At 38.4% G+C, this 24611-nt stretch overlaps 1 protein-coding gene across 1 annotated transcript in view; it reads right to left on the bottom strand.

The window, feature by feature from the left end:
• Window positions 1–24611, bottom strand: part of LOC127634499 (divergent protein kinase domain 2A-like) — a 62306-nt gene that overhangs the window by 7252 nt on the left and 30443 nt on the right. Inside the window, exon 3 of the mRNA XM_052114089.1 lies at window positions 12982–13285. Within this exon, the coding sequence (XP_051970049.1) occupies window positions 12982–13285 (304 nt within the window). The remainder of the gene's footprint in view (window positions 1–12981; window positions 13286–24611) is intronic.

The following is a 24611-nucleotide window of genomic DNA, read 5'->3' as shown; positions in this document are numbered from 1 at the left end:
CAGGAGATTGTCTTGACCAGGACCACACCCCTAAATGCATTGAAGCAACTGCCATGTGATTGGTTGATTAGATAATTGCATTAATGAGAAATTGAACAGGTGTTCCTAATAATCCTTTAGGTGAGTGTATATATTTTGAATGTGTTGACACTGGTCGACGCACCCTGAAAACTGCACTGTTAGAATGCTTTCATGCTGAAGAGCTGCCTGAATGATTTTTTTTCCTCTCTCATAAATGTAAACAAGTGTAAATGCCAACATCATATATGTCGAAAGGACTGAAGCCTGTCACGCAAAACATGAGCTCACTGAGGTCATTAAATATCATTCTGCTTTTTTATTCTAACCATTACTCCTGGTTAGAGTTTGCCATAAATATTTAGTTTATATGTAGGGTTACATCCTACCTAAGTTTAGTGGTGAAACGCTGAAATATTTAGTAGTGCGTAAATTGTGACTAAGTGCCCATTTACGTCACAACTAGGCTAATTCATAACGTACGTATAGCTGGTGCAACCAGCCCCATTGGAGCAAAGCAAGCGGAGATCCCAGGTGCTACTGAAAGTCTTAAGAGATCCATGCAGCATAGACCTTAATTGTTTCCAGTTTTATGTAGGAAAAACTATCCTGGATCCATCTGTTATCAGTAGGAGTCCATTTCAGAAGGATATTCCTTCTAGCAAATAGAGTGGTGAAAGCAACAACTTTAGCAACAGAGGTAGTAGGACTGGAGTACAGTAAAATACCAAAAAGAGCTGTCAACGGATTGAGGCCAAGTACAACATTAAGTGCTTTTTCAGGTGTATCAAATACATTAGACCAAAAGGTTAACAGTCAAGGACACGACAAGAACTTATGAACATGATCTGCTGGGCCTTGTCTGCAGTGATTAAAAGCATCAATCTTGTCTGGGAAAGAATTTCGATAACTGGGCATCTCAAATTACCGAGTGTACCAAGATCTTGTTCCCAAGTTTCCTTTAAAAGTCTTAAGACATCAGTGTTCAGAGTATTAATTAAATTATAAATGATTGAAATAAGATGTTTACTGTCAGGTTTAAGAGCCAACAAGTTGTCTGGTGCATATTCATGTCTGTCGATTTGGGAAATGAAGGAAACATTCTGTACAAAATGTCTGGTCTGAAAAAAGCCAAATAAATGAGTATTGGGTGAATTAAATTTGGTAGACAAAGCTGAAAAGGATGAAAACACCCCATCTTCGTACAAATCCTTGATTGTGAGAAGGCCGTTGCATGCAGCATCCAAACTAGATGGTGCAAAAACATGGTTATTTAAAATAGGCATATTTATGGAAGCTCTATGTAGTCCGAAGGATTTCCTAAACTGGATCGAAATTCTGGGTGAATTCGAAATGACAGGATTCGACACAATTCTGTTGACAACCAAGGGGAGAACTTATAACAGAACATAAATCATATTTAGTTGAAGAAGTTTCAGCGTGGACTAAGGGTGGATAATCATTGGTTAAGTGGGGATTATTACAGTATAAAATCTTACTGATATTACACACCCAGTAATAATGCTGATGGGTCATGCCGCCTTTAGACTTGGTAAATTGAAGGATAGATTTCTTAAGACGTGAGGGTTTTTTGCCCCAAAGAAATGTAGCATCATACAGTCCAAATAGAAAAAAGACCTAGTGATGTGAATAGGAATATACTGAAAGAGATAATTTTAATAAGGTTAACATGGCCAGCAAGAGATAGTGGAAGTGTGGAACATATTGCCATGTCCTCCTTAGTTCGATCCATGAAAGGTAGAAAATTATGACTGAATAGCTGGCCATACGGATTAGTAAAAATACTCCTAGATATCTAAACCCAGCAAAAGATCATTTGAAAGGAAAGTGAGAGAACAAAAGTTTCCTAGCTTCAAGGTTGACAGGAAATGGTTATCTTTTCTGCTAATTTATTTTATAGCCAGATAAATAACCAAAATGGTCTAAGACTTCTAGGATTGCAGGAATGAGCAGCAAAGGTTAGAGACAAAAAGTAAAAAATAATTGGCATACAGGGAAAGTTTGAGTTAACCCAAATCAAGAGATACCTTCAAAAGCCGCAAGATTGTGGAGCCAAATTGCTAGTGGCTCCATCACTAAATTAAAGAGCAAAGGGGAGAGAGGGTATCCCTGCCATGTCCCCTGATGTAGGGGGAAAAAGGGGATTCGTACGTACCGAAGTAACTGGTGATGTGTATCCAAGAAATAAAACTAGGCCCCATCTCAAATTTCTCTAAAACAAAAAATAAATAATCCCATTCAATTCTGTCGAAGGCTTTCTTGGCATCTAAGGATATGATGACTTTCGAAGATGCAGAGCAAGGGGAGGAACAACTATTGAGGAGTCTCCTAGTATTAAAAATAGAATGCCTGCCTGGAATAAAGTATGTTTGGTGTTCCAAAATTAAAAAAGTAAAAACCTTTTGAAGGCGGAGGCTCAACATTTTGGATAAGACTTTGTAAGACAACATTTAAAAGGAAAATTGGCCGATAACACATGGTCTTTTTATTTTTTAAGAATAAGGGATATGGAGGATGCAGTAAGGGTTGATGGGAGATAGCACACTTTAAAGGAATAATTAAATAATGTTGTTAACACAGGAGATAGACAAGACCTAAACGTTTTATAAAACTCTGTTGTTGTAAAGCCATCTGGACCCAGAGATTTGTTGGATTGCATGGATCCAATATTACTGATTCAGTAATTGGGTCACCCAGGCTCTCAGCAAGACTTGCCTCAAGTGTGGGAAAATCTAGTGTGTTGAGAATATCAAAATTTTTGTGAGTACCAGAGGGACTTCCAGATGTATATAAACAGTATAATAATCAATAAAGGCAGTGCCAATACCCACTTGATCGCATATCAGCTCCCCTGTCAAAGATCTTATACACAAGATCAACCTAGAGGTGCTAGCAGCACTTGCCTGGTGCGCTTAATGAGTGCCTGGTGAGTTTCCCAGCTTTATCACCTTGCTCAAAGAAATGCTGCCTACTCTGTAAGAGCTGCCAAGTAATCACACTCGTCATGAGCAAATCATGTTCTGAAAGTAATTGTAGTTGTTTAGTTTATAGGGAGGGAGAATGGGAGGAGGCAAAATCGTGTCCAAGTCCTGCAATTCATCTGAAAAACTTGCTAGCTTAGAGGCATTCGACTTCCTCAGATATGAAATGCAAGATATTATTTGCCACCGAATAAAGGCTTACCATAGAATATTCCAACTAACATCAGGGGTTTGAATGAGTTCAAAGTATAAGTCAATTTGAGACTTTATAAAATCTGTAAATGTATTTAAAAAGGTAGGAAATCTCCATGGTATGGACATGTAACTACAGGAAGGATAACTTGGATTGACAGATACAGGGGAGTGATCAGAAAAAAACAGGGAATGATATGTACAAGTAACAAGGTCACGCAATATTCTATCATCCAGTATGAAGAAATCTATCCTAGAAAAAGTATGGTGAACATGGGAAAAGCATGAAAAGGCTTTACCCTGATACTTCTTAAATTTCCAAGGATCCGAGAGACCTAGTTGAGAAGAATAATTAAGTAGTACATTGGCCGATGTTTTTAGAGGAAGATCTGTCTAATGAAACATCCTGTACTAGGTTAAAGTCTCCACCTATATTAATGGTTGCCAACGCTTTGTATGCAGGAAAATAATTGTATAAACTCTTTGTTGTCCCAGTTAGGGGCATAAATGGAAGCAAGAATGACCGGAGTCTTATAGAGCCTTTGGAGGGAAGGCGAAACATGCCCTGTAGAAAATGGCCAACTTACTGGTTCTCGACTCCCACTACAATTTATTGAAACTGAAACTCCCAGAAACAATAAATATAACCAGAACAAAACATAGTATAAACCCTCCTTAAAGGGAAAAACCGGCATGCATCAAAAGAAAAAAAAAAATCCTCTGTCTCCACCGACAGGTTGTTCAGCGCTTTCTTGCATAAAAGAAACATCGTAAAGTCTTTTATACCGGAAGAAGTCTCAGTATCAGTCAACAGAATGAGTGGAGCATCTTTACCACTTTAAGGAATGAGCCAGCATGAGCCAAGGAAAGCAAATCCTTCATCACCCCCAGTAAAATGAAGCCCTTTTACAGAATACAGCCAGCACGTGTCTGGGATATAAACTCCTCCACTTCTGCCAGCGAAGAAAAAGCCTTCCTATTTCCATCCTGTGTCTTGATGATCAGTCTCACTGGAAAAAGGAGGCCTCATTCCCAGTTTGTTAGAGAGCCACCATGATGTGCTGAAATTTGGCTCTTTGCACTGCAACCTCAAGTGCATAATCTTAAAATATTGCAATCGGGTTGCCCTTGTATTTTAGTCTGCCTCTCTTAGCCCTGGCTTCATGTAAAATCATCTCCTTCCATTGATAGCACTGAAGCCGGATAATGACCGATCTTGGTTTCTCACCAATTACTGGTTTGGCGGCGAGAGTTCTATGGGCTCTGTAGGGATGAGAAGACATCTTCGCCAAATACGTCCGACAGCAACTGAGAAAAGAAAGAGGACCTCGATCAATTCTAGTAAGCTGACTATTCTTGTATTGTTCCGGTTGCTGTACGAATCAAGGTCGGTGACTTTGGGCTGTGGCTTAGCCTAACTTTCCGATAAAGCCACACATGTCTTCTCAAGAGTGAGTAGATGCTCGTTGGTTTTGTTAGCGTTAGTTCCAAGCGAAGTATTCTTGTGGGTATTGTTTGGAATGGTGGACAGGATCAGACCTCAAGTGATGAAATCTTGACCTATAGTGATGAAATGTTTGCTTTGAAGTACAAAGAGAGGGCTTGCCTATGCTGTTCCAGTAGCTTAGCAATTGCTGCCATATTGAGTTCAGTGGCATCGTCTGTTGAATCATCAGTGGAACAGCATTTATAATAGGCAAGGAGGCAGTAACCCGCTGAACAGTCAAAGTAATATTTAATTTAAACAAAAAGACACAAACACAAATGCACACATGGCAACTGTGTGTGGCTCTCTCTCTGCCGAACTGCCGCATCCGACTTGGCCTTATCCCTCTCCTTGGTTAATTAGCCTCATTGTGGACAGGCTGTGTGGACTCACGGCCCAGCCCCACCCTCCTCCTCATCATGCTTCTCCCTCCTTTGACTCATGCAGGGCCCCCCTCGTTCCGAGGAGGGCTTTGCCCTTCTGGCCGTGCCTGCCGGCAGGTGTTCCCTGCATTTGGAGACATGGGAGGGAGACAAGGGGAGGGAAAAGAGGAGAGGGAAATGGCAAGGCAGAGCAACAGTGTGTGTGAGAGAGAGAGAGAGAGAGAGAGAGAGAGAGAGAGAGAGAGAGAGGAGAAGACACCAACACCTCCGTGTTCTGGCGGCTGGTAGCAAGCCCCTCCACCCCTGGCAGTGGCTCCTCTGCTCCAGGTGGCTGGCATCCCCTCGCACATGGGGGCCGTTCCTCCATGTCCAGGCACCCGGCAGCGACTCCTCCGTATCCCCATTGACAGCAGTGGTGAGGACTCCACCACAGTGCATCCCACCACCTTCCCAGGCTCTGGCACCAACGTAACAGGGTTTCAAATGGATAAGCAGGCGGTGGTAACCGGATGAAGCATCAAAGTATTATTTTAATAAGAACTTAAACAAAAATACACCAACACAAATACACACATGGCAGCTGCATGTGGCTTTCTCTCTGCCGAACTGCCGCATCCGACTCGGCCTTATCCCTCCCCTCGGCTAATTAGCTGGCCCCCCCAATCACTCACGGCCCGACCCTCCTCGTCACAATCAGATTTAGTATCCTTCTTATGTTGCTTCTCCTGTTTAGAGGCCATGGTGAAGTCATAAAAATACTGTCCAAGTAGAAATGAGATAAAAGTTCAGGGGAGTCTGAAAATAAGCACAAAGAATACACTGGAGTGGGATCAAGACACACACCTAACACACACGCACACACCTAACTTCAACGACCATCTGGACATAATTAACTTGAACAATGTATTCTACAAATTGAAAAGAAATTGTTCAGAACTTCTTAAACTACTTAAACCGTTCTCATCAAAAAATTCTAGCTGTCAGTTTGTCCAGATACTCAAGTGACATTTCACCCTACGCTTCCTGTAGCACTTGCCATAGATGTGGCTGTCTTGCCTTGCACTTCACACGCACTTTACAGTGTAGCTGATCCCACAAAAGCTCAGTTGGATTAAGATCCTTAACACTCTTTTCCAGTCATCTGTTCTCCAATGTCTGTGTTTCTTTGAACACTCTAACCTTTTCTTTTAGTTTTTCTGTTTCAAAAGCATCTTTTTCTTTGCAATTCTTCCCATAAGGCCTGCACCCCTGAGTCTTCACTTTACTGTTGTACATGAAACTGGTGTTGAGCTGGTAGAATTCAAGGAAGCTGTCAGCGGAGGACATGTGAGGCTTCTATTTGTCAAAATAGAGACTCTGATGTACTTATCTTCTTGTTTAGTTGTATCTGGGTCTTCCACATCTCTTTTGGTCCTTGTTAGAGCACATCTTTGTATGAAATTCTCATTTTATTTAATTTTTTTTGCAATTTCAAGCATTCATTCCTCAAAACAATGATTGACTGACCTAATATTGACCTTAAGACATGCCAGTCTATTGCACACTGTGGCAACTCAAAAACAAACACAAAGATAATGATAAGCTTCATTTAACAAACCAAATATCTTTCAGCTGTGCTTGATATAATGGTAAATTATTTTCAAGTACCAAATTAGCAATTTGGCATGATTATCAAGGATAAGATGTTAAAGTGGTGGCTGCTGGAAATGGGGCCTATCTAGATTTGATACACACACACACAAGAAAAATTATGTGAACCCTTTGGAATTAGCTGGTTTTAGGAATTAAAGTTGGATGCTGCATCATCCAACTTCTACAGAGCTTCAGTTGGCACACAGCCACTCTGACATTATCCAGTAGGATATCTTGATAAACATGGGAATTAATTTTTCCCTCGATGATGGCAAGGGGATGCACTTGTGTGCCTTAATTAACTCGTCAGTAAAGCGGTTCATTTTAACATTGTTAGTGTGATGTTAATGTTTTGAAGTATCATTGTTAATATCTTATTTTCTCATTCTCTCAACAGTATGTTTTAATTCAAATCCCTTGAATATCGCAATGATGCGTCTTTTTCATTTTTATTTAACTGACAAAATCCAAAAAAACATCGTCAACAAACATTTGTCAGTAATTTTGTTGATGAAATGAACACTGTCAAGACGTATGGACTGCTTTAATGGTGTTCTTTGTCCTTTTTAGTGCTTGACATATTATAATATTGCTATATGTAAAATAGCTGTGAGAAGATTCTTCTAAACTTGTCATGTTGTTTTCAATGGAAATAACAACAACAAAGGGGTTTGGAACAACATGAAAGTGATTAAATAATGACAGATTTTTTTTATTTTGGGGGAAACTATTACTTAAACACATTTTCTGCTTTATAAAAATGTTGATGTTTGGATGCACTGTTGCACTTTGAACACAATGAAAATATCAGGTGTATCACAAGAGAGCAATTCTTGACTTTGAAGCAGCGCAGACGGAATAATAAGCCTATTTCTGGGATACAGCCTGATTCTTTCATAATAGAAACACACAAATTAGCCTCTTTTTCTTCCCACAAAACCAAACCCACATAACCTTCATCTCAGTTTATTTTTCAAGGACACTGCAACCAGGAAAAATAAATAGCATTTTGAATGATGAAAAACTCTTTGGAGTTACATTAATTATCAAATTAATAAGAGTGAAAAAAAAAACCAAAAAAAACACAGGAGATGCCAAGCCATAATCAGTAGCAAACCCATAATCGTATTTGGGAAACTTAATGCACTCTCCGACTCTCGTCCTTGCTCGACTCCAATGACTAAACTGTTAAGCATCACATTGGGCCCAAAGCCTCAGACACATCCCAAAACTCAATCACTGTTGGAGACGGACCTACCAGGACTGAGAGAATGCATTAACTGTGGCCGCACCTAACGTATGTGACTGGCGTGCTACATTAGACCTACCTGTAGTCTCCCATAGCCAGGCAGCTGATTACATGGCAAAAGGTCTGGACCATGTTGCAAAACAGGACACTTAGGACAGGAAGAGCTTTCTGACGGACATGTAAAGTGGTCAGTTAGAGTTTGATTTGGTACATTATGCCATTTTGGGGCAGAGATTTTTAGTGAATAATAAGGTAACCCTTTGTCATCTGTGTGTATGATGTGAATACAAGCCATTCATCCATTGGATGGGTGGGTGAAAGCTTATGATCATCTGTAGTAGGCAGAGGAGACACATGTGATTGTTAGAGTCAGTGGATCGGAGCCGAGCTCCTCAGCTAAATTCAGTTTAGGCTGTGGCTTTCCCTGCATCGCTGGCTTAGACAAACATCCTGCTTCTCCAAAGCACTGTGGATAATTTCATGACGGATCTGGATCAATGTTGCTTTGTGCTCTTTAAACACTGCTCTGGTGAACTTGCAGCCTAATTGACCATTGACCAATTGAACTTGTAGCCTTTGTACCATCAATTGTTCTTCATAAAGGCTCTTTTTTTTCTTCTTGTGCACAAAGATGTTTCTACGTCATATTCTTGATGTAATGCTAAACTTCCTGTCAAATTGGAGCACAATGTATATTCGCATTATGTGAAAACAACGTCCATCCTTAGTATTCCTTAAAGGAATAGTTCACCCTAAAATGAAAATTATGTGATTATTTACTAACCCTCATGAGACTGCTGTATAGTATTATTTAATATGTTGTACACAAAAGTTGAATTTTTGCAGAAGGTAGCTCATGTAGCTACTTTCTATTCATTGTGATCACGTCTGTTAAGCACCAAAAAAGCTCCATAAAATTGTGATTCTGACAAAACCTGTCAAGATAATGTCCTGGTCCTATTTTACTGCAAAATCTACAGATCCGCTTACAGTAAAAGCATAGATGTAAATAGGAATGTCAATTTCACACAATAATTCAGTTAAATTAATTATACACAAAATAATGTAATTAAAAAATGTACACAATTAATCATGTCCCTGGACCATAATAAGGAAGATTCCTTATACAGGTGAAACTCGAAAAATTAGAATATCGTGCAAAAGTTCATTAATTTCAGTAATTCAACTTAAAAGGTGAAACTAATATATTATATAGACTCATTACAAGCAAAGTAAGATATTTCAAGCCTTTATTTGATATAATTTTGATGATTATGGCTTACAGCTTATGAAAACCCCAAATTCAGAATCTCAGAAAATTAGAATATTACATGAAATCAATAAAAAAAGGATTTTAAATACAGAAATGTCGGCCCTCTGAAAAGTATAATCATGCATATGTACTCAGTACTTGGTTTGGGCCCCTTTGCATTAATTACTGCCTCAATGCGGCGTGGCATGGATGCTATCAGCCTGTGGCACTGCTGAGGTGTTATGGAAGACCAAGATGCTTCAATAGCGGCCTTCAAGCTTCTGCATTGTTTGGTCTCATGTCTCTCATCTTTCTCTTGGCAATGCCCCATAGATTCTCTATAGGGTTCAGGTCAGGCGAGTTTGCTGGCCAATCAAGCACAGTAATACCATGGTCATTGAACCAGGTTTTGGTACTTTTGGCAGTGTGGGCAGGTGCCAAGTCCTGCTGGAAAATGAAGTCAGCATCTCCATAAAGCTTGTCTGCTGAAGGAAGCATGAAGTGCTCTAAAATGTCCCGGTAGACGGCTGCGTTGACTCTGGACTTAATAAAGCACAGTGGACCAACACCAGCCGATGACATGGCTCCCCAAACCAACACAGACTGTGGAAACTTCACACTGGACTTCAAGCATCTTGGATTGTGTGCCTCTCCATTCTTCCTCCAGACTCTGGGGCCTTGGTTTCCAAATGAGATGCAAAATTTGCTCTCATCAGAAAAGAGGACTTTGGACCACTGAGCAACAGACCAGTTCTTTTTTCTTTAGCCCAGGTAAGACGTTTGACATTTGAAGCCCATGTCCAGGACCCGTCTGTGTGTGGTGGCTCTTGATGCAGTAACTCCAGCCTCAGTCCACTCCTTGTGAAGCTCCCCACACATTTGAATGGCCTTTTCCTGACAATCCTCTCCAGGCTACGGTCATCCCTGCTGCTTGTGCACCTTTTTCTTCCACACTTTTCCCTTCCACTTAACTTTCTATTAATGTGCTTTGATACAGCACTTTGAGAACATACAACTTCTTTTGCAATTACCTTTTGAGGCTTTCCCTCCTTGTGGAGGGTGTCAATGATGGTTTTCTGCACAACTGTCAGGTCAGCAGTCTTCCCCATGATTGTGAATTCAACTGAACCAGACTGAGAGACCATTTAAAGGCTCAGGAACCCTTTGCAGGTGTTTAGCTGATTAGAGTGTGACACTTTGAGCCTACAATACTGAACCTTTTCACAATATTCTAATTTTCTGAGATTCTGAATTTGGGGTTTTCATAAGCTGTAAGCCATAATCATCAAAATTATATCAAATAAAGGCTTGAAATATCTTACTTTGCTTGTAATGAGTCTATATAATATATTAGTTTCACCTTTTAAGTTGAATTACTGAAATTAATGAACTTTTGCACGATATTCTAATTTTTTGAGTTTCACCTGTATATCAGCAAATCAAGCTTGTAGTGCCACCGGTTTTCTCCAGGGGGCAGTAAGTGAAACTCCAGTTGTATAGGCAACATGCAGCTTATACTGAGAACAATCCACATTTACAGAGAGCAGACACCACAAGATGAGAACGTGTTCTTGCGCTCAAACACAGCTTGATAGAGCACAATGCCGCGATCTCAAGACGTGTTTTTCTAAGTTTCAAACTACATTTAACTTGACACAGTAACCTAAAAAAGGAAAGTTTATGACGCAAGGCAACCAAGATGCTCCAAAAGCATCTGTCTGACACAGGTGTACATTGATGCATCCTTAAACAAGCACTTATAATAGATCTCAGACTGATTTACAAATTTAACTGTTAAATAGATTGCTGTGAACTGTATGCCAATGATTGACTTATGTTCAATAATATAGAAATAAACAATATATTGCATTCTAAAGCCACTTTTTGTATTGACTTTATGCTTCACTTGTGTGCCAAAATAATGTAATGCATTTATAATTATCTGTATTATCCGATAGTGAGTGTGTGTGCGCATACTATTTTGTGTTGGTCAAAACTGTAGTTTTGTTTAAAAAAAAACAAAAAAAAAAACAATTTGCCCGATCAGAGCTTTAAGGGTTAATGAAGTATTTGGCCTTTTTAAAGCTATTGACTGTCATTGTATGGAAAAAAGCTACAGGAAGAATCTTCACAAATCTCCATTTGTGTTCTACAGAAAAAAATACAGCCTATTTCTTTGGACCAACATGAGTGCGAGTAAAAAAAACAAGAGAGTTTTTATTTTGGAGGGAACCGTTTCTTTAAAATCTGAAAACACCATTTAAATTCATCCTAGCAGAGCTGTTTAACTAGTTAAAGGGGACGCCCTCTCCTACTTCAATGACAGAGCTCCTCTGTGAGGCTTTTGGCACCACGACAAGTAACCATTGAAGAGGGAACCGACTGGCGTCACTCTGTCCTCACGTGCGGATCTCTAGCACCCCCGCCCATACAGACACATTTTATCTGTGACTTTCCGGGACAAATATTCTCTGAACAGTGTCTCCCCTGAGGTTCTTGTCACAGAACACAAAGGCACATGTCTCTATGTGATGGTGTAGCACTTGAGACTGGTACACTGGGCATATAAAAGCATCTTCTGTTTACATTTACTGTATTAAAAACAGGACCAATCATATGAAGTAAAAGTAGAGCTTTGACTCAAGTATGTATGCGTTTATGACTTAATTAGAGAAGACAATGGAGAAAGACCAGAGATTAGATGGAAAGAGAGAAGGGAATTGTACAGGGAAAAGATCTCAAATTTGCATCCCCACGAGAACACCCTAGTCCCTTTGTGACTAAATTTCTTTCCATAATGTAGATAATGTATGCTTCTTATTGCTTCATTCCCTTTCCTTCCATCCTCTTCTCCTATGATTTTGGAGGTAAAAATATAACCTAAGAAAAGTTGGCAGTGTCATTAGTTTACATAGAAATAGGTAGGTCTATTACTAAAATCAATTATATAATGTCAAAGGTGTTGGTGGAGAAATAAAAAGAAAACAACTAAAACAATTTGAAATGCCTTTCACTCCAGAAGTATTAAAGATAAAATAATATCCTTTTCGATTTTGTTTCTGAACAAACTTTCCTTTTTGTAATTCCATTTTTACGGCCCTATACGTTTAACTCCCATTTTTTAAGGCCCTATATGGTTAACTCCCAGAGATATGGAGCTCTCAGTTTTGCTCCATTTGTAAATTGTACATTTTACCCACTCTCAAAAGTTGAAACCCATACATGGTCACATTGTATGAAGCTAGTTTTACTTGTCCAAAAAAATAAAGGTCAAATAATAATAAGGTCAAAAGGAAAAGGCCAAAAAGTACAAACTAGAAGTATTTATTCACATAAAAACAATGTCAAAATCTTTTGATTTTCAAGAGTCTAAAAATACACTTTCATTAAGAACACTCATAAGAATGCTCTTTATTAAATATGATACCCATTTGTTTTTTGGATTTCAGAAATGTATATCTGCAAAACTCTGGAATGTATCATTATCATTAGGAGTACAAGCACCAAACATTTTGAAACCCAACTATATTTGTACTGATTTTCTAATTATTCTTTTTCTGCCCTAAAATTGTCTGAGAGTTGATGTTGTGGTTGATTTGACCCAGTGGTAATATAGCAGACTACTTTTCTGGACAGCTAGTTAGCAAAAATGAGTAGCTGAGAAGTCCTAGTGTATTCATATACTGGGTTTAAATCTTGTACAATTTAGCAACTTTTAGAAATAGATAACTCAACATGGAAAAAAACAGGATATTACATTCACTCACTTTGTTTGATCCACCTCTTGTCAGCCACCACCACATTCTCTGCATCCACCACAATGACTTTCCCATCGCGCGGGCCCACGGCAAAGTTATCGAAACTGACATCCAGCAGATAGAGAGCGAAGTCAAAGTCATTGTTTGTGAGCTGCTCAGCGATGTCCATCAGTTGCTTGGCCAGATCTACTCTTTTGTCCCAGGGAGCGTTGAAGAAACTCCAAAGCTCCTCGCCCACATAGTTCACCGCCACCATCCGCCCGCAAGCACCCAGGTACTTCGCAAATGGCCAGCCTTCATCTGATGGAAAACTCTGAGAACAAGTCAGAAACACACAAAGGAAAAAGTGAGTTTATATTCAATAACAACTTTAACAGACTCTAATGAGAGCGTTTAAAGATTCCCATCATACCTCTTCGCCAAACATCAAGTTCAAATGAAAACGATTTTTCTTCCAAAGGAAGTTGGCTACTTGCTGAGTTGAACTTCAAATAACATCATAAAATAACAGTAAATTGGGCAACAGGGACTTCATTGGCTTCAACAATGACTGCAGTGCTACAGAAAATGTCCAGCCGTTGAATTGTAATGTTTACACTAACTGCACCGGTAGGAGGGCTAGTTTAAGAGGAGGGGAAAACACTACATCAACAGTATACAAAAAAGCAAATTATTAATAAGTTATTAAAATGTTTGCGAAAGCAAGCATCACCATTACAATGGCTCATACTTAAAGGTTATAAACTTTGGCTGTAACTTGTCCCACACTGTTTGTGCTACATCAAATTGTACAGTTGGTTAAGGACATGTTTGCCATTTCATTAAGCAATCATACTAATGATTTTTGCCTGGCAGATGAAACAATGGGTTAAAAAAAAATCCTATTGAAGGAGGGACCTAAACCTTTTCTAGGGACCAGAATATCATAGAGACATGGGATCTTTTGACTTTGACCAATAAGCAACCATTTATCAATGCCTTAGCAACCACCCAGAACACCCTAGCAACCAGATAGTGGCACACTTACACTGAACGAGTGAGCAGAACCATATTGTATCTAGGATCCAAAATATCACAGAATTGTGGTTGGGTTCTTTTGACTAGTAATCAACCACTCAGAACACACTAGCAACCACATTTCAGCACATTGAGAACACTCAGCACAGTGTTTGGGAAGCTACTACGAAACAGTAACTTCTGAAACTGAAACTACCCAAGTTAAAAGCTGTGTACTGTGTATAAAAGTGTAGCTTGACTGCTGTTTAACTAAAGTAGTTAGCTACACTACAAGCTACTAAAAAAGTAGCCAACTACATTGATATTTAAAAGAAATTATTTTAGATATATAACAATCAAATTATATTATTTAATTTGAATTCAATAATATCAACTGGTAGTTATAAATCTAACTAGGATGACATTCCCTTACAAAAAATAATAATGGTTTAACTACAATAACCATATTTTAACCATGATATTTGCAGAAAAACCATCGTAACAACCAAATTAACCATTGTTACAACAGCCATGGTTACTACAACTTATAACTACAGTAAAACAAAGGTTACTATAAGGATATTATAGTATTACTGTAGTAAAACCATGGTTATTGTATCAAAACCAGGATTTCTGCCAAAGAAAACAACCAAACAAAAACGGTTATTATACTCATGGTTACTACAATATCACTAAAGTAAAACCAAGGATTCTGCAAAATAAAATAAATAAATAAAAAATAAACTTCTTACTACAGTCATGGTTACTATAACTTATAACTTTAATAAAACCATGCTTAACCAGGGCTAAACAAACTGGGCGACAACATTAAATTGAACATACATTTAAAGTATACTTTATATACGCTAATAAATCAAGAAAACGCTATGTTTCGCTTTAATAAAGGCACGGCCCATTTAAAGGAATAGTTCACCCAAAAATGAAAATTCTCTCATCATTTACTAACTCTTATGCCATCCCAGTATGACTGACTTTCTTCAGCAGAACACAAATTAAGATTTTTAGAAGAATATCTCAGCTCTTTTGGTCCATACAGTGCAAGTGAATGGGTGCCAACATTGTGAAGCTCCAAAAATCACATAAGACAGTATAAAAGTAATCCATATGATTCCAGTGGTTATATCAATGTCTTCAGAAGAATGTGATAGCTGTGTGTGTGTGAAACAGATCAATATTTTTGTACATTTTTACAATAAATTCTCCTCCCTGCTCAGTCAATCTCCTCTTTAACATTCTTGTGTTTTTGGTGATTCACATTCTCCATGCATACAACCCCTACTGGGCAGGGATAAAAATTTCTAGGAAATAATATTGACTTAAATATTGATCTGTTTCTTCCCCTAACCTATCATATAATTTAACCACTGTGCTTTTTGGAGCATCAATTTTGGCCCCCATTCACTTGCATTGTATGGACCTACAAAGTTGAAATATTCTTCTAAAAATCTTAATTTGTGTTCTGCAGATGGAAGAAAGTCATGCACATCTGGGATGGCTTGAGGGTGAATGAGAGAATTTAGATTTTTAGGTGAACTATCCCTTTAAGGCTGTGCAGGGTTCAAGTGAATCATTTATGTGAACTGGTTTATTTAGTTCCATTGCTGCTTTCACAATACAATGTGACGAATGTAGCATTTTGTGAAGTTACAGCACTACTAATTGGAAAATATAGCTTGTTTCATGAAAAGCTACACTATTGTGAAATAGCCAAGCTACTGTCACACAACTGCAAAATGTAGGTAAGTTAGTAACGTCGCTACATTTATTTCACTACTCCCCAACACGCATTAGCAACACCCTGGCAATCATCCAAAGCACACTAGCATTGTGGCGGCTTTTGTTCTAGCAGCCCTCACATTTCCTTCAGAAAACTGTATAATCTAGTTATTTTAATGATACTTATTCCGAGTCCTATCTAGCCACGGAACAAATTTGAATGTTGGGGAGCCATCTGTCAGCTGTGACTTCACTTTGCAAATCTCTTCCAACAAACAAATGAGGCAAGTAAGGCAGCTGTACGCCAGTAACTGGGTTGGTCTCTGAGGGCCTTAAGAGGGCATGTCTCATTACAGCTTTACTCTCTATTCTTTCTACTGCAGTGTGGAAGTGCAGAAGCAATTACATATTAGAGCTCAAATTAGAGCCAAATAAAAGGAAAAGCAAATACATTTACCGTCCAGGCCGCACAGTCTGCTTTATTCAAATCAGATTGACACTCTGTTCTAATGATTCATATTTGAAATGTACAAAGCCTTCATCTTGTTTCGTACAGCTGATATTCATCAATAATTTTACCTGCTTTATTTTTCTGAGCTACTCAAATGACTCACACTAGCTTCATTGATACTGACAGACAGTGCTGCTCGCAGCAAAAATGTGAACAAGTGCAATCGGATTCCCTTTTATTTCACAGTCTGAGAAATCTAATAGTCTAGTTTAAACTGTCTCAGAATCTGGTTAAAGTTTAATGGAGAGTCTCATTAATATTTCACTATACACATATTATTTTTAAAAATACAATCAGTAAAAGGACACAGAAAAAAGAGAAACGCAGCAGTTCAGTTCAGGCTCTTATGTTACACTCTCAGGACTGGTAGTCCAGAAAGGGTGAACACACATAATATATTACAAATATTATATGCATGGATGACCCAGACGACCTATTGCTTATGTATTTGTTTTACACCACAATGTGCTGTATAGAAATGCATGGAATACTGTATTCCTTGATTTCTAGTTGTAAAATAAACGTATCCCTCCAATTCCGGTGTGACAAAATGTGCATTTATTTTCATGAATTACTTTTTTCTTTTTTTAATCGGACTAACAAAAGTTTCAACTTTTTTTGCACAAAATTAAATTTAAAATGTAAACTATCCACTTAAATGACGATAATTGGACACCGTTCGCTAAATTAAACAAACATATGGCAATGTAGCATTCTACACGTTTACTGTAATACCACACGTTTAATTTAGTTGCATAATGTCAGCAACCTTTTTGACATGGAGTGCCCATTGGGAATGCCCAACAACCCCCAACAAATTATATTATCAGCATAACAGAGTGAATATTTGGTGCAAAAACCAATGATTATGATACACTCATGATCCTGCATGTGAATATTCACAGAGCATCTTAAGTGCTTTAATGAAAGAAACAAAAATGTGCACAAAATAAGTTAACACAGTTCATGTCACAAATTTGCTTAATTACTGATTACAAAATTGTGTGGAAATGTAAATATTTCTTATGTAATTGTAATCATGTAATCACTAGCACACAAGCAACACTGAGAGAGGAGCAGACTATTTTATTCATATGAAGTTTTTCCACACTACTCTTGATGTAATCCTTCTTCATGATCACACATTGTGTTTTCATCAGATGAATGAGAGACTAAATATTATTAAACTGTGACGAGACTCACACTGCACATGCAAGCCATTCGTGCATCACAAGCCAGCCAACTATTGAACCCTTTTCGGTGAATCGCACCTAAAAAAAATCCTAAAACTTTATTTCTTGAAAAGATTTTTAAACCCCATGAGGTGGGTTTATGTTTTCTCTTTTAATCATTTAATGTAATTTTGAATGTGGCTATGGTTTATGGAGGGTGCACCTGTATGCTGGGTTGGAAATCTCAAGGATTAATAGTGGTGTTTACCTTATTACATCACGTGTTGTTCTGAAAGTTACAAGAAACAAATGAAAGACAGAATGTAGGCTGTCACCCGCGCAGCCTGACCAAAGCAAAGCGGACACGTTTTCTCGCACGATTAACCGAAAGTGAAGCGCTGTCGGCTCGTGATGCATGAATGGCTTGCGCACGCTGCATGAGTCTGTTGGGTATACTGCAGTCTCGTCACATTTTAACTTTTAGTTTAGCTTCTCATTCAGCTCATAAAAACACGCTGTGTGATCTTGAGGAAGGATTACAACAATATGTAGTTTGGAATGCAGGTGCGGAATTTATAGAAATAAAATGGTATACTTCTCTCTCGCCGTTGCTGGCGTGCCAGTGATTACCCCATCCGCACACTAATGCTGGCACGCATGTCATATGTTGCCGACCCCTGGTGTACTGTTTCATAGACAATTGTTTTAAAAAATAGAAGACAATAGGGCTGGGTAAAAATATCTCTATATCCATTCTTAAATCCCAAGAACAATCTTTCACTTACATGTGCAACTATGTCTGTGATTAGCCACTGGCTGATAAATGTTTAGATTTCACTCACTTTGGCCATACAATATCCATCTCGCTGGACGAGTTGACATTTCTCCGTGTTCCACCGAGCACGTTAACGGATCTGAAGAAGACCGCTGAGCAATCCCTCTTCAACAGAGTCAACTTTGTTGATTTCTCCGCCAACCTGCCGAGAATCAGCCACCGTACCGCCCATTGAAAGAGTGAGGAAACGGCCTCCCGTCATTACTCCAACTTCGAGGAACTGAGTCAGAGCCAAACGACAGATGAACACATATTCTACCAGTGTCCTCACACGATTCAAGTAAGATGTTTATGGCTGGGCAGAGATAGATTATCATAGTTTGTTATTCTTGCGTATCAAGGTTATTGATTGTACAGTTTATGGACTGCCGAGTCTGCTCATTGCCCCTAATAATACTCAAGATATTACTGTAACTTACTGTTATTTGCTGTGTTGCCCAACCACGTTAGATTGTTTGAGCATATCATCACTCTGTTCACTCTCGCTCTCATATTAACAGCACACACACTCAACCCCTCACAAATATACACACATTTGGCAAGCAGATAACTTGCTGATAATGCTCAGCTTTGTCCCCAAGTTATCCTACAAGTGGAGACACGTGCTAACTGGGCAGACGACATTAACCAGTCTCTCTCTGCCCATATTCTCTGGCCGGAAACCTTGTGTGGCGTACTCTCCATGAAAGCCATGTCCACCATTTTGTGCACGCCACTCCTTACACACACACGCACTCACACACACACGCACTCACACACACACGCACTCACACATGTTGGTCTACCTATCATTATGAGGACTTTCCATAGACATAATGACTTTTATACTGTACAAACTATAGATTCTATCCTCTAAACCTAACACAACCCCTAAACCTAATCATCACAGAAAACCTTCTGCATTTTTACATTTTCAATAAAACATTGTTTAGTATGATTTTTAAGCAATTTAAATTATGGGGACACTAGAGATGTGCTCATAAATCACATTTATAGCATAATACCCTTGTAATTACCAGTTTGTAACTTACAAAATTGTCCTCGTAAATCACAAAACACACACACACACACACACACACACACACACACACACACACACACACACACACACACACACGCAGGCGGACACACACCTCATGTATTATAGGCTTATTTGTTACCCTATCTAATCATGTCACTGTTTAGTTTGTAGTTGTAAGTCGGAAGTTTATTGACTTCATTGTATTGATTATTAATTGATAGTACTGCATCAATAAACTTTAAAACGTTATACTTTAAAGATAAGTGTTTTGGTTTGTTTCAAGCATTCATTGTTTTCTTTTTGAATGTCAATGTTCTCCTGATGGCGACCTTCCTAAGAGAACAATCCTATATTGAGACGGTTATACTGTCTCGTTATTAGTCCCTGATTCCAAAGTGGGCCCGCAGCTGATTAGCAAAACTATTTCAACACAATAACATTAGCTAGCAGGTTAGCTATGGAGTTAGAATCATGCCAAAACATCACACACACACACACACAAAACGTGTTTTACTCACACCCAACGATTCACAAACAAACTCAGTGTGGTTTGCAAATACAAAACATCACTCACAAACTAATGCATTTTGTTCTGCAAATAAAAAAACGTACCTATCAAACAAATACTGTATGTTTTACATATAGAAACGTATTTCTTCATTGACAAAAATATCCTCCAAGTACAAACTAAAATCTTTCAAGTACCAAACAAAAATCTACAAGTACGAAAAACTGTCACGTGACTTTTGGCACTAATTTTCCGCCTTGCTGATCCACACACAAATGCCTTCAGATCCACACACATGCTAGTAAATTGTCATGTAATTCGCACTCCACAACATCAGGTGGCGCTGTTACTGAATTGCTTGGCGCCGCCACGGACATGGAAAGAGAAGAGAAGAAGAAACATTAGCGTGGGTAGGATGTTTTGAACAGGATGAGTGGCCAACAGGTGAGTTTGCAGTCGTTGCTGGTGAAAAATCAAATGTTAACTAACTAAACTCCAGGAATGCAGCCAGTTTGGTTCTCTTTAATCTTTTTTTTTTTGTCGTCTTTTTGACACCTTCAAAACCTTTTATTTCAACATTTTCCCCGATGTGACCACGTTGCATTGTCTCCTGGGTTGTTTGTTGTCAGTTAAACAAAGTTATTGTATTTTTTTGTTTGTTCCAACCCCCCAGATGTTTTAAGATTGTATTATTTTTATTGTAGTGTGAAGACAATCTACATGTCTTTGGTTTGAACATTCATTATGATATTAAGAGAGCTGAAAGTCCGCTGCTAGCACTGCTTGAGGAAAGCTATGCTTCCTGCTGGTCTGATTTGATTAAACAGAGAAAAATCAAACATGAGACAACCTCACTGATTCAGAAATATTTATTTGGTTTTAGTGTGAAAAGAAATGATAGGCCTATACTGTAACATCTCTTACAAACCAGTTATTAGCAGGGGCACTATTCTGTAAATAAGTGTTCTTTTTGTTACCCAAATGTATGTAGAGAATGTGAGAGTGTATTTGTGCTACAATTGCATCGAATCAGGTCCTTTGCTGAGTACGTTTTATTGTAAGCCTAGTAAGTGCTGGACATACTGCACAGTAAGTAGGTAGATGTCTGAGCCATGTGATTGGGAGTGTCCCAGGGGATTTATGGCTGCCCTTAGTGCTGCCATTTGCTCATCACTCAGTACATCGCCCATCTCAGGAACAGTGACACCATGGTGTGGCTCATCAGGCAGACCACTGTCCTCCCAGTCCAAATGTGGTAGGTACAATCCCTGAAAAGACATGTAAAGTGTTTATGTAGAGCAGTGGTTTTCAAACATTTTTACATCAAGGACCCGGACCACATTTGATAACATTTTGAAACAAACTCCAGAAATACACAATATTTATTCGGAGACTGAATAACATTACTTTCTGTCAATGTATGTTCAAATTAATGTCAATGGGATGCATTTTTGGTGAAATTTATAAAGAAATTTGTGGAAAAAGCCTATTTCTAGAAAAAGTCAGAATTAAAAAGTTGTGTGTATATATATATATATATATATATATATATATATATATATATATATATAAAAGACCCCCTTGAACCTCCCTCAAGGTTATTCTTAAAACTGATTGAAAATACTTTAATTCAATTAAAATCTTCGCACATACTTGGCGCACTGTGGCTGTTTCTGCTTACACTTTAACCTCCTGTAGTATTTATAACTGTTCCATGAACATATTAGCACCAAATATCTCCACATCTTTTCACGTGAATTAGCATCGCTAAAAAAAGTTTGCGCTAATGACAAGCGCTAATTCAACTCCTATAAACTCTTCACAATTAAAGCCTCCCGTTACTTTGTTATTTCAGTGACTTAACATGACTCCTCAGATGGTGCTTAAACAAATGCGTGTGGCCTGAGTTGGTCTTCACTTCAAAATTCCGCCTTAAGACCAAGACGTATCAAGTGTAACATTATATGTGACCATAGTATAGTTTAATTTAGTTAAGTTAGAAACAAAATGGAAAAATTAGCCTAATCGGTGTAAGCTAGGTTAGCTCCTGCGGTACCATAAGCTACACACATATAAATATGTATATGTATATATATCTCACCCTACCCACGACAGACATTCCTGGAGTTTAGTTAGTTAACATTTGATTTTTCACCAGCAACGACTGCAAACTCACCTGTTGGCCACTCATCGTGTTCAAGACACCCTACCCACGCTAACGTTTCTTCTTCTCTTCTCTTTCCATGTCCGTGGCGGCGCCAAGCAAATCGGTAACAGCGCCACCTGATGTCGTGGAGTGCGAATTACATGACAATTTACTAGCATGTGTGTGGATCTGAAGGCATTTGTGTGGATCAGCAAGGCGGAAAATTAGTGCCAAAAGTCACGTGACAGTTTTTCGTACTTGAAGGATTTTGTTTTGTACTTGTAGAATTTTAGTTTGTACTTGGAGGATATTTTTGTCATTGAAGAAATACGTTTCTATGTATATGTAAAACATACTGTATTTGTTTGATAGGTATGTTTTTTATTTGCAGAACAAAATGCATTAGTTTGTGAGTGATGTTTTGTATTTGCAAACCACACTGAGTTTGTTTGTGAATCGTTGGGTGTGAGTAAAACACGTTTTGTGTGTGTGTGTGTGTGTGTGTGTGTGTGAGGTTTTGGCATGATTCTAACTCCATAGTTAGCAGAGATCTACAGCTGTGCACTGGGTGTACACCATAGCTACAACACAAAACTCCCATTTTAACTCTTGGTAGCAGATACATCCACAAATAATCAAACATACTTACAGGTTGTGATCCTAAAGTGCTTTGTTGTCCCAACAAAGTGGGAACTGCACCATCTTTCAGGAGTAACCGTCTTGAAAATCCAGCATTGGTTGCACTGCTAAATTATTAAAATACATTTTAACCACTGAATCTTCTATATGTCTGCCTTTTGAAGTCCAAACAAAGAGGTTTTGCTTTCGCAGTGAAGAAAAAAGCATCTTCTCGACATGGCGACAACACTAATCCAACTCATCCTGGCCTCGGCAATAACTACCTTTGTTTGTTAAGGGCCAAAGTAGCCCTTAGGTGGGCATTATGCAAATGATTTACATAGTGACATATATACTTTATGGAAGAAATGGCTGGACTACAATCCAGGGGGTTTTCTTGAGCAGTGTTGTCCGTGGGAGAGAATAGCTCACTTTTGCGTGGACTTTGTGCTTTGTAACTTTGCAGACCTTTTACATGCACAAACAGCTATAATACACACTAAAGGAAAGCTCAAATCACAAAAAGCATAATAGAGGTTCTCATAAATATGTTCAGAACAGAAATGCACTTTTACTGTACATGGTGTTCATGGTAACAATGTCCTCCTCACTGTTTTTCATCGATTGTTTTAGTGTCACGCCTCTTCCTCATCTTCCTCTCAATCTGTCTTTCTGCAGCACACATGAAGCAGCTTGATAACTTTGATATTGCATTTAAGCCTTTGACTCTTTATTTAAGGCTTCTAAGCAATGTTGGGTAACGTTAATTTTAAAAGTAACTCGTTAGAATATTGCATTACTCCTTACAAAAGTAACTTAATTAAAAAGTAATTATTATGGGAAGTATATTGTTACATTAATTTTGCATTACTCCCAGTCACTTTCTCTTCTGTTATGCTATGCATTGCATACAAGAGACATTACAGTTCACGCAAGCTACTGTACAACACTCATTGTCAAAATAACATAGTAAACATATATTTAGAAAGTAGTTCTTCACATCATATTTATAGTAAAGCATCAATTACATGAATATGCATGATTTGTTTTTCCATTAACAAGGCAGCCAACATGAATAATGAAGAATAACCACTGTCTTATTTAAAGTAGCAAAGTCCAACACTTGAACATGCACCATATAGGTCATGTTCTGTGCCCATCAACAATGTCAAGAGACAATTTAAGATGTTTTTCAAAAGTCAGGAAAAAATTCAGTGGGGAATGCCAGCCTAACATGTTCAAGCAATGTGTCTGATAGTAAAACAATATATTTCACTTAAGTTTTCTTCTTGCATGCTTGCTTTAAGAGTTGATCCACGGTGAGTACAGACACCACAACTTCAAAAGGTGCATTTTGATACAACTTGATTGGAATAGTTTTTAATTCTACCAAAATGTCACAAAAACAGTTTGTGTCATGAATCAAACTACTTGTTTATTATAAAACAAAGATTTTGAATATTTTTGGAAACTAAGTATTTTCTCTACGTACACAATTGATGTGGAAAATGTCTTCACCGTCGTTGCTTCACCGTTGCTGATCCAGAGTCAACTTTTCTCATCCCATTCTCCCAGTTATGGGGAGCTGTAACACGGAGCAGTTCGGCTGCATAAGGCAGTGAGTTGAGTGAGTATTTCACCCCGTGTATCATGTCGAGGCCAGTAGAAGACTAGTTTTATATTCCGTCTGCCTAAACACATTTACTGATTTTTTATTGCAGTGTATTAACATATGAATGAATCACGTTTCACTCAAACAAATGTTGACCTCATATTATGCTAAAACATGAAATGTGCATGTGCGTTAACGAGTTGATTAACAGGCAATGTCTGTGATTGGCTCTTTAATCCGCAAGGCGGGACTTCCTTTCTACATCCATTGCTGTTGGGTGCTAGGGCTTCTTGGTTGGGCATTCCAATTTCTCCCATTCATTTAAATAGAAGTGACTTGTCTCTGCCAAGTAGTCTCTGGCCTCACATTCAATAGAACTACAATGCCCATCATGCACTATGTCTCCTCCCTGAAGTTTGCACACTTTACTCCTGATTTCTCGCAATACAGGGACAATAGGGGTGTACAAAAGCACGCGTAACT

Source organism: Xyrauchen texanus, chromosome 41, assembly GCF_025860055.1.
Source record: "Xyrauchen texanus isolate HMW12.3.18 chromosome 41, RBS_HiC_50CHRs, whole genome shotgun sequence".
NCBI lineage: Eukaryota > Metazoa > Chordata > Actinopteri > Cypriniformes > Catostomidae > Xyrauchen > Xyrauchen texanus.
Note: the sequence above shows the minus strand (reverse complement) of the source record. Positions and strands in the feature narration are given on the sequence as shown.